The 15,492-nt window shown below is 40.5% G+C and overlaps 1 protein-coding gene across 1 annotated transcript; it reads left to right on the forward strand.

Annotated features, from left to right (window-relative positions):
- The first annotated feature begins 10,766 nt into the window (after positions 1-10,766).
- LOC104945240 (transcription factor Sox-9-A-like) lies at positions 10,767-14,629 on the forward strand. Its single transcript, XM_010770881.1, has 3 exons — positions 10,767-11,491; positions 11,869-12,116; positions 12,419-14,629. The coding sequence occupies exons 1-3, from the start codon at positions 11,064-11,066 to the stop codon at positions 13,174-13,176; spliced, it is 1,434 nt and encodes a 477-aa protein (XP_010769183.1). The 5' UTR covers positions 10,767-11,063; the 3' UTR covers positions 13,177-14,629.
- The last annotated feature ends 863 nt before the right edge of the window (positions 14,630-15,492 follow it).

A 15,492-nucleotide genomic window follows, 5' to 3' on the forward strand; every position in this document is an offset into this window, starting at 1 on the left:
AAGCACGGTCTTCCATCCTCTCTACGTTGAACATTTAGGCAGATGACAAACTCCAAAGAATAAAGACTGAGTTTTAAAAATTAAACTAGAATTGCTAACTGCCGTGTTGACAGAGTTCTTGTGAAGCTCCATTTGAGACACTTGTGTTTTCCTCGGTTCCCAAGAGGATAATAATGCTAACCCATTCCATGTTTCCTTAGGTGATAGCATCAGAGAAACAGACTGGCTGTCATTTGGGATGTCTACACATGGATGAGATCATTATTATGTAATTGACTCAGCCTTTGCTGTCTCTCCCAATGTTTAAAAGCAGACATCACCCACACTGGCACCCTGTAATGCACTACACAACACTTGATGGCCTCCAGATTTCACTAAGCAATACAGGATGTCAGGCAAGTACAGTAAAGGGATGACATTAACCATTAGCTGATAAATGTTCATAAGAAGTCCATGTTAAAAAAACAAACATGGTTTCCATAGTAAATAAAAAATCTCATCACTGTATGTGTTGTGGATTAACATTTATGTCGCTATAAAGAATCGTGGAGGAATATACATGAACATTCCTTAGGTTAGTTTGGAATAATTATAAAAATAATTCATATCAATTTCAAACAATACACACTTTATATTAGATCAGTGAATATAGGTTAACATAATGGCATTATACAAATCCCAAGTTAAATGGACAATACTCTGTTTTATATTTAATACTTCATTTCGTTGGTCATTCTCAACGACAAGTCCTGTTGGAGGTGCCAGTTTTTAAAGTTGAACAGACTTTATATAAAAACAACATGGTATTAGAAAAGAAGAGATATTCATAACTTAGACTGCTGACGGAAGATGGAAGATTTGGAGCCAATATAGAATTACCTGTTATCATTCGTGTCAATAAGAAATGTATGCAGAACCCCAGAGAGAGGTTGGGGAAGTGGAGTCAGTTTTCAAAAGCGATAAAAATCAGCTGGCGCCTGTTGAGGAGGTGCCTGTGTATGTCCTGTCACCGCCAAGGACAAAGAGTCTCCCTAGTCACGCATAAAACAGGGATTTCTACCTTAATGCTCACATAACATTTTGGCTACCAACTTACTAACTTTAGAAAAAATGTCAAGAGTTCCTTAAAACCAAATGTCACTTGAAAACATGATTTTGATACAATACTTAAATTGTCTTCCCACACTTTAAGTCAAATGCTGCTCGTGTTCCCCTTCCATCTCCTATTATATGTCATTTTCCCATGTTGTTGTTATTCCTTACTATTAGCCATAACCTTCAACTGTAAATTCTAGCCCCCGGTGGGACTGCACACCCCTTGTGTCACACTTTCTCCCTCCCTGAGCTTGTGATTTTTAGGCTGGTGAGAGAGGTGTTCCTTTTTCTTCCTGTTCCATGCACAACTTTAAGTGGTGGCCCGAGGGACTTAATATGGGCTTACTGACAAAACGTTCCACTCCCCCACACGTGCACCACGCCGGGTTTATCCATCGGACTTCATCTGCTCCTTCTCGGGGTCTGCCATCTGCCCGCGTACCCTACCATTATTAAGGAGTTAGGCCTCAGTGAGCAACTTCAACTAAACTAAGGTGCGCTGAATCCACAGTTCCATCCACAGTGGTGCGCTGAGGTGTAGGTGCTGGGTAACTCTAGATTTTTAATTACAGAGTGTGTATGGTGGTGCGATAAGAGGGTCACGGCTTCCTGATAACCTGTTTGGTGAGTCAGAGGCTGTTTGTCGCCCAGACTGAGACAAAGCTGTGAGTACGGTGCAAAACCTCATCTTTGTGTAAATACGTCTCTTTGAACTTCCTATAGACTCAAAGTAAGAGCCGCCATCTGACTTCACCTCAGATCAATGAAATCACACTTGAGTCTTTATGTATAGTCTACCTCAGCTCAATACAACAACTATCCAAAGGATGAGAACATGGTTGATTTATTTTTTAAGAGATTGACATTGTCATAGTTGTAAATGGTGAAGACCATTTCCTCTGTTTCCTGTATGAGTTTATTAAATCACATTATTTGAAGGAATTCAGGCTAAAAATACTCTCAGGTACGTGTTGTGCTACATGTATCATTGAGAAGAAAAAATTCACTCCAGGAAGTCTAGTTGAATTTTTTTTAAGGTTTATTAGATGTCAAAACAAAACACCTTTGACAGCTCTTAAAAGTCATTTTACTATTCGTGTCAATGATTGTGACCTGAAACAAGGGTTTTCCCACATATGTTATGAAATAATCTACCATGAATACGTGCTTGCAGTGATTTGTTTAGTCAGTGCATTGCGTTGCCAAATGACATTGAATATGTCTGCTGGAAATGTTCCTGAACAACCCCGCATTTTTCCACCAGACCACTTTGGGTTGGGCTCAATCATTAAATTCAATGAGATGTATGTTTAGATGATCTGAACATGGCCTTATTTTGTTGTGCAAAAACTCCATTTTCGATTGGATAGTTAAGATAGTTTAAGAACAACTTTAACAATCTTTGGTTCCATTCAAGACACTCTTTCTCTGGTTCATTCAATTATGTATTTTTTAATCCATATTACCCTCTTTAAAGCGTCGCTCCATTAATCGTGCCAGCTAGCTAACCATGCGGTGCCAAGACACAGCAAGCTACTGCAGGCAGGACAACATTTGAGCTCTGCTGCAAATCTAATAAACCAGTTGCAGTTTTCTTTCTCCCACCAAGAATGGTAACCAAGCCGCTCAAATATTAGATCTCCGGAAATAGTGGAGGACAATTTCCTTCAAGCGTAACATTAGAATGCACAAGCCTGGCTGCCGGAGATTTGGGGCCACCACAGTTGGACCGCTCCAATTAGATGGAGCTTCCCTGCTGTGGCTGAGCCAGTCTGGACACAGGAGAACCAGAAAAGAGCTGGAGGAAGAAATAGAGGAAGGAGTGAGGAGAGACAGACACACACACAGCTCTGAGTGCTGTGTTATACTTGGCACATAGTCGGCCTAACGTCTCTCCCTGTCTACACTTCTGGCCCCTGCATATGCAGCAAAGTAATCATAAGACAGCAAAAAGAGAAAAAAAAGAGGAAATACGGAGATGAAAACATCTCACGTTTGGGAAAGTAAAGACAAAGCTCCTACTGCTGTACAAGAAATCTCAGTTTTTGCACATGTTAATATATTCAGGAATCTCTATATTCTTTCTTCCTGGGTTTCATTGACAAAAAGGAAAAGATGCAAATACAATAAAAGTGTCAGAATTCAGTGGTAAATCAACCCAAATGGACATTTTTTCAAAAGTTTGATTCCAATTTCCAAATTCAGACTCACATCTGACTCCCATCGTACAAAGTGATCCTGGGTGGAGTACAATTCATTAAATAGCAACTTGAGGGCTCCATGTGGCTTTGTAGAAACCACATTTAACAACTGTTGATTCATGGACAATTATTTTAGACACAAACTTTTGAAGTAAATGGCATTTTTGTTTCTAAACATAAATAATAATAATAATAATAATAATAATAATACAGACCTTCATGGAGCAACCAGTCCCAAACTAAGATTACAATTGAATGATGAGTTTCAAAATTCAAAATATGAAGATGTGCATTTTAAATTGGTGCATACAATATTCAGTCACTGAAATGCAGATTTTTGACCTTATCAAGAATAGACTTGGCTTTCCCCATTGAAATAAGACACTGTTTAAAGCCCTTGAAGTATGCCATTGTTCATTTCACCCCTGCCCTTTCTAAACGTATTAATCCCATTGCCGCGGTCTAATGCTGAAATCCCCAGTGGAAACACCTAAGAGGACTGGATCTGCTCGACCACACAAGATATTCCCATTTCCCCAGCAACAAGTGGTATCAAAGGTAGAACCGTGGTCACTGCTGAACCGCTAAAAGGAAGTACTACTGTAGGCCATCCACTCGTGAACATTCAGCAAAGGTTGGGGGACTGGCTCTGATGCAGGTGCTATCCCCTGGAAGGTGATTAGATATCATCACTCTTTCATTACCTCAGAATTTCTAGTATCACGGTGACTGTGTGGAAAGAATGGCCCTTTTCATCGGTCGTACCAACTAATGAGCCCTGCTGAAAGGACCAGGTTAGGGTGGGAGGATAATGAAACAAGAGAAAGGGGGGAGAAATGTGACAAAAACACGACACCAGGGATTTGTGAAACAGTGCAATGTGGGTGTTTTTAAATATATTTAACTTTAAATGTACGTATTCAGGTTGTTTGAGCAGGACACTTTAATATCACTACGATCATTTAAAATGTTTTTTCAGAGCTAAAAATATTATTATGAGAAATATATATGAATAAAAAAAGGATGTAAACAAGGTAAGGTGACAGGAATGAGAAGGGGAAGTTGGGAAACGCATTAGAGTTTATTTTTAGTTTATGAAACCACAGGCGACAACAACAGTTTCATTTACACCTGATCATAGAAACAGGTAGGGGAGGAGGGCTGAATATTCCATTACGTAGACCAGACCAGAGGAAATACAGGTTCCTTGTGAAAGGTGTCTCTGTGTGCCGGCAGAGGTGCCACACTGACATCATCCAGAGCTGCGGATGGGACTTTTCATGTGTAGCGGTGCCAGGGAGCAAGCCTGAGTCAGCGCTGTGCTCCAGACACGATAGTGCAATAATCCATGACGGAAGAGAGTTTCACAACTTACACCACATTTCTGCTCAAAACTACCTTAACATGAAGTCTGGGCTCTGAGGGAGGAGTATATTTCAAAAACATTAGATTTTTTTTGCAGTCAGATGACAAATTGGAACATTTATTATTTTCTAAGAAAAAGATGGGTGATATAAGCCATGATGACATTTGAAGATTATAAAGCAGCAAAAACAGTTAAATAAAGTTTGAATTATTTAATAAGTTCCGTTTCTATTATAGTGGTAAGCAGGTTGATTGTATAAAACATTGGATAACATTTTAAAGCAAGACTTTGTACATTTTGTACAATCCTGTTTACATGGATCGGATTTCGAGGCGTAGTTATGGGGGAGGGGGTCTGCAGTTCGGTGGACTAAGGATTGCACCACTGCTTTTTGCAGATGATGTGGTTCTGATGGCTTCATCGGTCTGCGACCTTCAGCACTCACTGGATCGGTTCGCAACCGAGTGTGAAGCGGCTGGGATGAGGATCAGCACCTCCAAATCTGAGGCCATGGTTCTCAGCAGGAAACCGATGGACTGTCCACTCCAAGTAGGGAATGAGTCCTTACCCAAAGTGGCCGAAATGGGGTTTCTCCGCAGGGTGGCTGGTGTCTCCCTTAGGGATAAGGTGAGAAGTTCAGTCATCCGGGAGGGACTCGGAGTTGAACCGCTCCTCCTTCGCGTCGAAAGGAGCCAGTTGAGGTGGTTCGGGCACCTAGTTAGGATGCCACCTGGGCGCCTCCCTAGGGAGGTGTTCCAGGCACGTCCAGCTGGGAAGAGACCAAGGGGTAGACCTAGGACCAGGTGGAGGGATTATATCTCTTCGCTGGCCTGGGAGCGCCTTGGGATCCCCCAGTCAGAGCTGGTTGATGTGGCCAGGGAAAAGAAAGTTTGGGGCTCTCTGCTGGAACTGCTACCTCCGCGACCCGACCACGGATAAGCGGGAGAAGATGGATGGATGGACTTTGTACATTTTGCAGAATGGCATCTACGGCCCATTATATTACACCATAATGATATTTTGTTATTTCAATACATTTTGAAAACAGTGTGATTTGCTTAAACAACCACACGTTAGGGTGTAAGAGCATGTTCTTAATTTGGAATCTGTATTTTAAGAAAAGGAAATTATACATTAAGGTGTAATCGTTTGCTTTTTCTGGAGTTTTCAACCCCATTACACAGTCTTTCTCACTGAAATTAATTAGTTGTGAAAAGCTATAAGATAAAGAAAGAAAGACAAATGACACTGCTGCTAACATTAGATACTGGCAGCAATATCCCTTCATCTGTTGATTTAAGCAAGAGTATGTTTTATAAGAAGTTTTCTTGGAAACAGGAAGGATTTTTTTACTTGAGATGTCTAAAAGTTTCTTTTTGAAAAGCAATTGTGTTGCATTTGCAAATAACAGCAACAGCAGGATATGAGTGTTAGTTTATTTCACCCTTTCAACTTGTCACCTGCTCTCTGTTAAAAGGACCCCTGTTGAGGATACGAGCCCAATGAGTAGCCTCTGTAAAGACCCAGGTAATGCTATAACATTTTGTCACTACTTCAAGAATGAGCCATTGTCATTCAGACATAATAACAGGTCAGGCTCTATTATTTGAAATGCAGGAGAGTGACCTGCAGAGATCACACTCTGCTTTAATACCATTTCATTGTCATTTGAAACAACCCAGAGGTCACGCCACCTGAAGGCATTGAGGGTAATATAAAGTCACTCAGCAGAGTTCAATATTGGTTGTGCTTTTCAGGTGTGCCGTCAAAAAGGTTAGAACTGTGAATATTAGGAAGTCTGGCAAGCAGCTTAAAGTAAAGCAAAGATTAAAAAAACAACAACTAAATTAAATGAACTTAAACAAATATTTTCACTAGTGAAATGATGTTGTCTTATCATCATAAGACTAAGGGTCATGGCACCTATCCAACATTGATGATGTTTATTAAAATATTTTTGTTTCACTGCGTTCCCACATCTGCGTGCATTTCCTTCCCGGCTGATACACTATCAATGAGTGCCCAAGGTGTTTCAGTTTACTAAAAGCCAGCAGCAGATAAGGCTGAGATTACAGTGGCAGTATCGCCAGAGAAGGCCGGAGAAAGCGGAAGATATACAAGAAAGCGTGTGGCAGCAATTGCCAAACACTGCTGCTCACAGGGGTGAAGGCCGGAATACATTTGTTTCCTAGTTGGAGTTCCTTAGCCAATGAGTTATCTGACCTGATGGTGGAGGTGGCAACTGCCAGGTTAATTAATAATTGAACAGTTATCAGTGCAAGCTTAGTAATCTTTTTTTATATAGCTGTTGTGCGTTGTTTTTAGATTCTAAATATGCAATAAAGTATTATGTAAGTCTTTTCCAGAACAATTGAATGAATCTGGAAATATGCAATACAATATATAACATATCTTGTGAAAGTGTCTGCATGCTTTCAACCCTTGGGTCTCACTGGTGAAGCCCTGGTTGCTGTTGTGGTTCTACGCAGGCTATCAGGGAGGTGCGAGAGAGTCAGAGCAGGGAATATAAGCCCATCCTTCTGAGGGTGTCAGGGCTGTGATAAGTCCTGTTTAAACTAAACTACCCTTTGCTAAATGTGTCAACAGTCGCCCGTGGCCACAGCTCTCTGATCTGGTTAGGCAAACACCTGAGGCAGCGGGTCCATCCCTGTCTCGCCTTAACTTTTTCAAGAATAAACAAACTGCCATTTTGACCAGGCACCAAAAGTGGAAGCGGCCGGAAAAGGAAAGTTCACATGGTTCGCCGTCAGGATTTTTTCAGTTTTCCCTCTGCCATGTCTAGGGCAGTTGGCCCTAGTTGTGGAAAGTCTCAGACAGGTGTTATGTCGGTATTTAGTGGTTGAAGCCACCTCTGCAATTTTTACTCAGCGAAGTTTTCATATTCTTCATAGGTTTTATGTCACAGAATATAAATACTGAAAATGTGTTAATGCACGTCTTGCTGATGGAACATGTCTTATGGATTTCCGCATTTCAGAAGGTCTCCACCTAATAATGGCTCCCATGGTGATGATATAAACATTTTGTTAACTATTATATTTACTTCTATGAAAATTACACCGAATCAAGCCGTTCTTTAAAAAAATGTAATACAGGAGAAAAAATACAACACATGCTTGCCTTTTTTGATTGTTTTGACAAACACTCTTCAAAGGCATCGACGCAAGACTACTGTATACTCCAAGTAGTAACACACACACACACACACACACACACACACACACACACACACACACACACACACACACACACACACACACACACACACACACACACACACAACACTGAAAGTTTACAAAAAGAGGCGGCCTGCTCAAACATTTGCAGTGGAATCTGAGCTAGCTCGGAGAGGTGGAAGACATGATTTGGCAGTTTACCCCCAGTGTTTGCCTCAAAGTTTTGACGCCATGGCTCGAAGTCAAGCTGAGAAGTTTCCCAAGACCTGCTCGGCCTGCAGGCGGGTACTCCAGCTGTGTGCCTGGCCCCTGAGGATATGCGCCCCCACCCCCCCCTGACCGGCCGGAAGTCAGTCTGTAGGGCACCTCAAACCCTCTGCAGTCAGCACTGCGGGGGCGCGAACATGCCCCACCACACCTCTGATGCCTCTGTGTTAGCCAGCACTGGGTTTCCTCCTCTACATGTTGAGACCAGTCATCTCTCAAGCGCAACGATATCAAATGGCAGCAGTTCAGCTCAAAAACTAAAACGAAATGACATGAAATGTTCACCCTCTAATGAGACGTAGTATGTTATTTTGTACTAACTTACGTTAAGAGTATCACATGAGCTGCAACCCTGAGAGTCATCTCAAAAAATTACTTTTCATTGGGGGAAATGGATCAAGGATTTCAGTCCAAGTACAGAGAATCAGGTTACTTTGAAGTGTTGCAAAATCAACATAGTTATACCTATTAAGTGCCTATGATACAAAAACAACTTACACCCCTTTTAGTTTTTCCAATCCACTCTATTTCACATGTACTTTGGAAGAACAACATTTCCAAAGTGTGTGTTTTCCAATTGTATGCCGGGTAGCTGACAGGGCAGCCAGCCACATAATTTAGTCAACCAATAAGACAAGGGGCAGAAAAAGCAGATTTATCTGACAGGGATATTAGGCTGCTTTTAATGAAAATGTCAGGGTCAAGCCAGACTGAAGGCTTTACCAGGAAACCTTGAAACGCTGCACTCTTTATAAAGAAATATGATATTCATGGCAAAATGTATATTATTAGCAATGAAAGGCCCTGCCTACTGACAAAGACAATCACTGATCAAACTTTTTCTAAAACAGTTAGAAGTATACGGCAAAGTCTGATGCATAAATACTTAAAATTAATTTTAAAAGGTTGAAAAGTTTATATTTACTTTTCAGAATATATTCTTTCCATTTGGTAGATCGTTTGCACAATCTTGCACAATCTTTCATCTTAGAGTTTAGCTCATCAGCTTTGTTTTATTACCTATTCTATAATTGATAAATAATTAATGTGTAATGAATAGTGTGACTTTCTAAGCAGGATTCAATGGGTGAGTCTTGTCATTGCTAAGATTAGCTTAACTAATAACGTTGCTGTACTTTTTACTTAATCATTACTAAATCATAATGTTGTGATAAAAATAGAAAACTTTAAACTTTTCACGACTATATGTGGACTCATAAGCAACAGCGGATTTGGTTTCTAAAATTGAATACATGGATTATGGTGACTGAACTCTCTCAACAAAGTGTTCTTTGTCCGCAGAAAACAAGTGTTGGAGCAAATCCAGCAAAGCAGATTTTACTGCTGAGACACATTTGATTTGATTCACTTTTTCTCAGACTTTAACACAATTGTTTTAAGAAAAACCTTTACAATATAACATTACATTTTATATTTGAATGCACTGGTATATTAATTGTAAAGTGATGAAATGGTCATAATCAATAATATTATTTTATTAATGAAAGTATATCATATTATTTAACGTCAATATTCTTATTGATATTTATTAAAACATGTTTATGTTAATCTTCATGGTTAAAGTGGGAGATACAGTTGTTGATTCTTTGTGATAAGAACATTGTAATACAACATTTGTTTGTAATCTGGTTTATCACAAATAAAATGTTAAACTCAAAGTCTTCAAATATAAATTTAGAGTAGGATGTTAAAATGTTTTTATATTTTCTGTATCACCCTTTTACTTTGTTTTAATGATGGCAGTCAATGCACATGTACTGTAGCGAGGCTGCCCCCAAGTTTCTGGACTGTTGTCTCCCCCTATTGGTCCATGTGCTCACTGTGCAGAGCGCGAGACGCTTCCTGCAGACTCCACTGTCTCTGTGCAACAGCTCAACTGCACGCGCTTATTCAGAACGAAAACAGAGTTCTACAAATATTGGATACGATTAAAAACGACACGACAACTGCTTTTATTTATACATTATCCAAACAGTGTATCTTATAAGTACATAATAAAAGCAGCTGACTATTGCTTTCAGATAGTAAAGTTAGAATCACGATGTTTGACATAAAGCCAGAGATTTGTAAAACTGGGGGCAAACTGTAGGCTATTCATTTTGCAAATGAACCTTGTCATTATTGTTACATTTAAATAAGATAAGTTTAGTCAATGACCACGTATTAAAACAAAAATCAAAACTGCAATAGCAATAAGTATGCACTTGTAACAGTCCTATGTGGATTAGACCTATTGTAGGGTTAATGATAATAATGTTGTGTCTCGAAGAAAATTCAAGAAAATGTATTTTATTTCCTTTAATATTGCTATATCATTATAGTGAAACTATAAAAATAGAGTAAACTGCTGTAGTTATGATTTGTAATTGTAGCTCTACGCCCTAGGTATTAACTTTTAAAATAAAAAATTATACCTCAAATTGAAATGAAACCAAGATTATAAGGGGAAAAACACCTTTTTCCAACTCGAGCTGGTTTTTCGCCGTTGTTGACTGCAAGAGTTATTCAGGGGAGAGTCATATTAAGTCTCCGCCTACCAAAAGTTTCCCCCAATCCTTTCCCTTGCCGTCAAACATAAATCCAGGCTTCGCCTCCTGTGTCTCTAAACTCTTCAGCAATCCTCCAAGAGTAGACCTCTCAGTCACCATTCTCTCTTCAGTCACAATTGCAGAGTTGACCAAAACATAGCGTTTACTTGCAATTTGCTTTCTTATCTGCACAATTGTGAAAACTCGAAGGAGCTTCAAAAACTTTTGTTTTTTGACTTTTGTTTTTTATTTGAAAGGATTCATCTCTGCAAGTGAAGCTGTGCGCCCTCACAGCCTGTCACTGCAGACTCTGGGCACAGCACTTGGATTTAGAAAGAAGGATTTTCTCCTTTTTTTACTGCGAGCAGTTATTGTTTAATTTTTTCGCATGAATCTACTCGACCCTTACCTGAATATGACAGAAGAACAGGAGAAGTGTCACTCTGACGCTCCCAGCCCCTGCATGTCTGAGGAATCCGCAGGCTCACCGTGCCCGTCCGGCTCCGGCTCCGACACCGAGAACACCCGGCCGATCGACAACCACCTCCTCTTGGGTACAGACTACAAGAAAGAGGGAGACGAAGAGAAGTTCCCCGTGTGTATCAGAGATGCAGTGTCCCAGGTGTTGAAGGGTTACGACTGGACGCTGGTGCCCATGCCGGTGCGCGTTAATGGCTCAAATAAAAATAAACCTCATGTCAAAAGACCCATGAATGCATTCATGGTTTGGGCTCAAGCTGCACGGAGGAAGTTGGCCGATCAATACCCGCATCTGCACAACGCGGAACTCAGCAAAACCCTGGGCAAACTTTGGAGGTAGGTTCGCTTTGCATTCTCAATCACTTTTTGCATTGAGTTGTACGCGCCTCTGTGCACAGTGCACGATTCCTTCAATGAAATGCAACACCTGCCTGCTGTTTCACGTAGTGCTTTATAGTCAACTCATGCATTTAAATTATATTTCTCTCTATTATTGAATGTTAATATTTGATACACGTCGTCATTCTATATTTGAGTGCATGCACGGCTAATAATGCGCACATTTCTTATGTGCTTTTTATGTGATTATTTATATTGAAACAATGGATGCAATAATTCAGTACACTGTTCATCTATTAACTATTGTAAAAACTATTTGACGTGCTTGTTGTTGATTGGTCATTTTAATTTACAATTCTCCGTATTATTTTCAGACTGCTCAACGAAACCGAGAAGCGCCCGTTTGTGGAAGAAGCTGAGCGTTTGAGAGTGCAGCATAAGAAGGATCACCCCGACTACAAATATCAGCCAAGGCGGAGAAAGTCTGTGAAGAACGGCCCAAACGACCCTGAGGACGGCGAGCAAACCCACATCTCTCCAACCGCGATCTTTAAGGCTCTGCAGCAGGTCGACTCTCCAGCCTCTAGTATGGGAGAGGTGCATTCTCCAGGAGACCACTCAGGTAAGAAAACAAATAAATATATTAAATAATTAATTCAAGAAAAATAAAAGGATTTTTTTTTTTTTAAAACGTAAATCATTGTGACACAGTTGAACAAATCAATATTTATAAGCCTTTTGCAGACAGCTGTTAATGATTCATGATTACAAGCCATCATGTATACACCTGTCAGTTTAGTTCCAACAAACATCTTGAAATCATTTACATTTTTCCTGGTATTTAACTTCATAACCAGCCCATCATGCAGGTAAATGTGATTTTAATTTTGACTGTAAAGCTAACAGTTCCTTTCCTCTATCCAGGTCAGTCCCAGGGCCCACCAACACCCCCAACCACCCCAAAGACAGAGCTCCCTACCAGCAAAGCTGACTTGAAGCGTGAGGGGCGCCCCATGCAAGAGGGCACCAGTCGCCAGCTCAACATCGACTTTGGCGCTGTGGACATTGGGGAACTGAGCAGCGAGGTCATCTCCAACATGGGGAGCTTTGATGTCGATGAGTTTGATCAGTATCTGCCCCCTCACAGCCATGCTGGGCTGAATGGAGCGGTGCAGGCCGGCTACACCAACGGCTACGGCATCGGCAGCTCCTCTGTCAGCCAGACGGCCAATGTCGGGGCCCACGCCTGGATGGCCAAGCAGCAGCAGCACTCTCTGACCGCCCTTGGTGGAGGAGGAGAGCAAGGCCAGCCGGGCCAACAGAGAACCACCCAGATCAAGACAGAGCAGCTGAGCCCCAGCCACTACAGCGAGCAGCAGGGCTCCCCACAGCACCTCGCCTACGGGTCCTTCAACCTGCAGCACTACAGCAGCTCCTCTTACCCCTCCATCACCAGAGCACAGTATGACTATTCAGACCACCAAGGTGGCGCCAACTCCTACTATAGCCACGCGGCTGGCCAAGGCTCCGGCCTGTACCCCACCTTCAGCTACATGAGTCCCAGCCAGAGGCCGATGTACACCCCGATCGCAGACACCACCGGGGTGCCCTCTGTTCCCCAGACCCACAGTCCGCAGCAGTGGGAGCAGCAGCCCATTTACACACAGCTGTCCAGGCCATGAGGCGGCCCTCGGCACTGACTGTACAACACCCATCACATGCATAGACTTCTCTCTGCCGGGTCCTTTGTGCCACCATGCCACACCCTTCGTTGCCAACAGAAAAACATGAAAGGACTTTTTTTATAGTACTGAAAATATATCTTTGGATTGGCTCACAACAGTGCCTTTTGTATCGGTTGGAATTGTGATTATATTTTTTTAGATATAATGTTTAAAAAAAGTGAAATCCTCTGTGAGGACATACTGGTTATAAATATTTTAGTATGTACTGTGTATGTGTTCTGCTCTTCTCATCATCGTCATAATTTGTGTCATCAGCATCCTCATCATCACGTTTAGAAGATTTAACATATCTGAACGAGCGGGAATGCCGGGTAAAAACACCCTCAGTGGCCTTACTTCTCACTAATGTATTTTTTGTACAAAAGCAAGAAACATCAGTTTACTGATACTCCCGTCTTATTATACCTAAAGCCTACATTCTGCTTTGAATTGTTGTACTGTACATATTTTATTGTATTTTCCATGAGATGCAGGATTGAGCAATGCAGGTTCTAAATAGATTACATTTGTTTGGCCATGATATGACAGTGTCAACAGTGACTTAGTTAAATGTTCTTGTTCTTTGCTTTAGCTCAAAGTATTGTGTTGGAAACGCTATAGCAGGTGCCATGTTATTCTACTAGGGGCCTTACTGTGTTGCTTCATGTAAATGAGCAATGCTTACTTTTATCTGGGTACTGCCTTGATACCATTGGTGCCTCTGGAACCACAGTGGAGAGGCTCTTTCCTCTGGCATTGCAGTGTCAAAACCACAGCATAGTTCTGACTTCCTGCTTGAGGAGATGCAGGAAGTGACCTTTGACCTGATTCTCCTCAGCAGCCAGCAGGTCTGAGTCTGGCGTGCTTCTATCATTCCTACAGCTCCATCCTTTTTTCTAACCTTTTTCCTAATTTATTCTTTAGAATTAATTTTATTTGGAAATAACTATTTGCAATTATCTTTTTAACTCCGCAGCAGCTAACTGAGATAAAAAGTTCCTCAGTGGATTAGTTTGCTGTCATATGTGGTACAGATTTGTTTATTTATCATTTGTAAATGTTTCCGTATAAAAGTTTCTTTTATTCAGGATGTAGTTATTGTACAGATTACTTATATAATTACACAATGAGTCTCTCTATAAAAAAAAGAAAAACTGGAAGTGTTCTCCTTTTCTTTCTAACAAATTAATTAATGAGTATGGAAGTTGCGACGTTTGTTTTTGTTAAGGATTTGCTGGAATCAACAAGACACTTTTTGGAAAAAAGTTGTGTTCCTTATTTTATATTCTGTATCATTAGTTCCCATTTTGTCATCTCCTTAATGCAGTTTCTGTAGGTAAATATGGCATTGTCTTAAAAGCTTATCTTTTGTATTATATTGTTTGCAATAAAAACAAAACCCTGAGAAATATATGATTGTCTTGTGCCATTAATTCTGAGCATGTGTTATACTGTTTTACCTGTATTTTTCAGACAGTGGTCTTATTCTTATGTTCTTATAAAGTGATCGAAAATAAGAAGATTTTGTTTTAATGTGACACAGATAATCACATTTCTGCATTAACCAGCGTAGGCTAATCGGATATTTACTGCAGCAGTTTGCTAAAGTTATTGTTAGACCAATGTAAAGCGAAAAAAAAAACTGGTTATTATTATTATTATTATGCTACTGGGAACAGTGGTTTTGCTTCTGGCTGCTCAGACCATGAGGTCACAGTTTCATTATTACCATCGAGAAGACGTATGTCCACACCCCTCCCCCGCCTGTATACATGGACAGCTTAAAGAAACAAACTAGACATTGAATATTGTTTATTATTTACTTGCCAAGTAATAAAGGAATAGAGCTGACCTTAATAAATCAGCTGTAGTGTAAACACAATCAGGTTCTATAGCTTTGCGTTGAAATTTGAGGCTCATTCACAGATGACGTCTCTTTCCTCACATCAACTCGAATGAACCTCTCTCTGCCACCCACCGCTGCTCCCCATCTCATCGTGATGACTGGACAGTTTTACAAAAGTTCCCTTAACTGTTGTTAAACTAGATTGCACAGGCAACTCAATTAAAAATATATAATCATAGTGTTATGTCCAAAAAGTTGTCAAACTGTTTTTGTAATTAAACCGTTTGGTTGATAATTATTCAATATCTCCTCTGTAAACTCGCTAATGAGTTCTCCTGGTAAAAAGGAAATATGTTTTCTTTCTCCAATACACCAACATGTAAAGAGGAGTAAATTAAATACTACTTGAGAAGAGGTTTACCATACTA

The sequence above is a fragment of the Notothenia coriiceps genome, unplaced genomic scaffold (genome assembly GCF_000735185.1).
Source record: "Notothenia coriiceps isolate Sejong01 unplaced genomic scaffold, NC01 NC01_scaffold00009305, whole genome shotgun sequence".
NCBI classification, from domain to species: domain Eukaryota; kingdom Metazoa; phylum Chordata; class Actinopteri; order Perciformes; family Nototheniidae; genus Notothenia; species Notothenia coriiceps.

Excerpts from the sequence above, each read along its gene's own strand:
- LOC104945240 (XM_010770881.1), top strand. The coding sequence starts at position 11,064 with ATGAATCTACTCGACCCTTACCTGAATATGACAGAAGAACAGGAGAAG. Across the intron at positions 11,492-11,868 it reads ACCCTGGGCAAACTTTGGAG|ACTGCTCAACGAAACCGAGA; the intron begins GTAGGTTCGCTT and ends TATTATTTTCAG. Across the intron at positions 12,117-12,418 it reads TTCTCCAGGAGACCACTCAG|GTCAGTCCCAGGGCCCACCA; the intron begins GTAAGAAAACAA and ends TCCTCTATCCAG.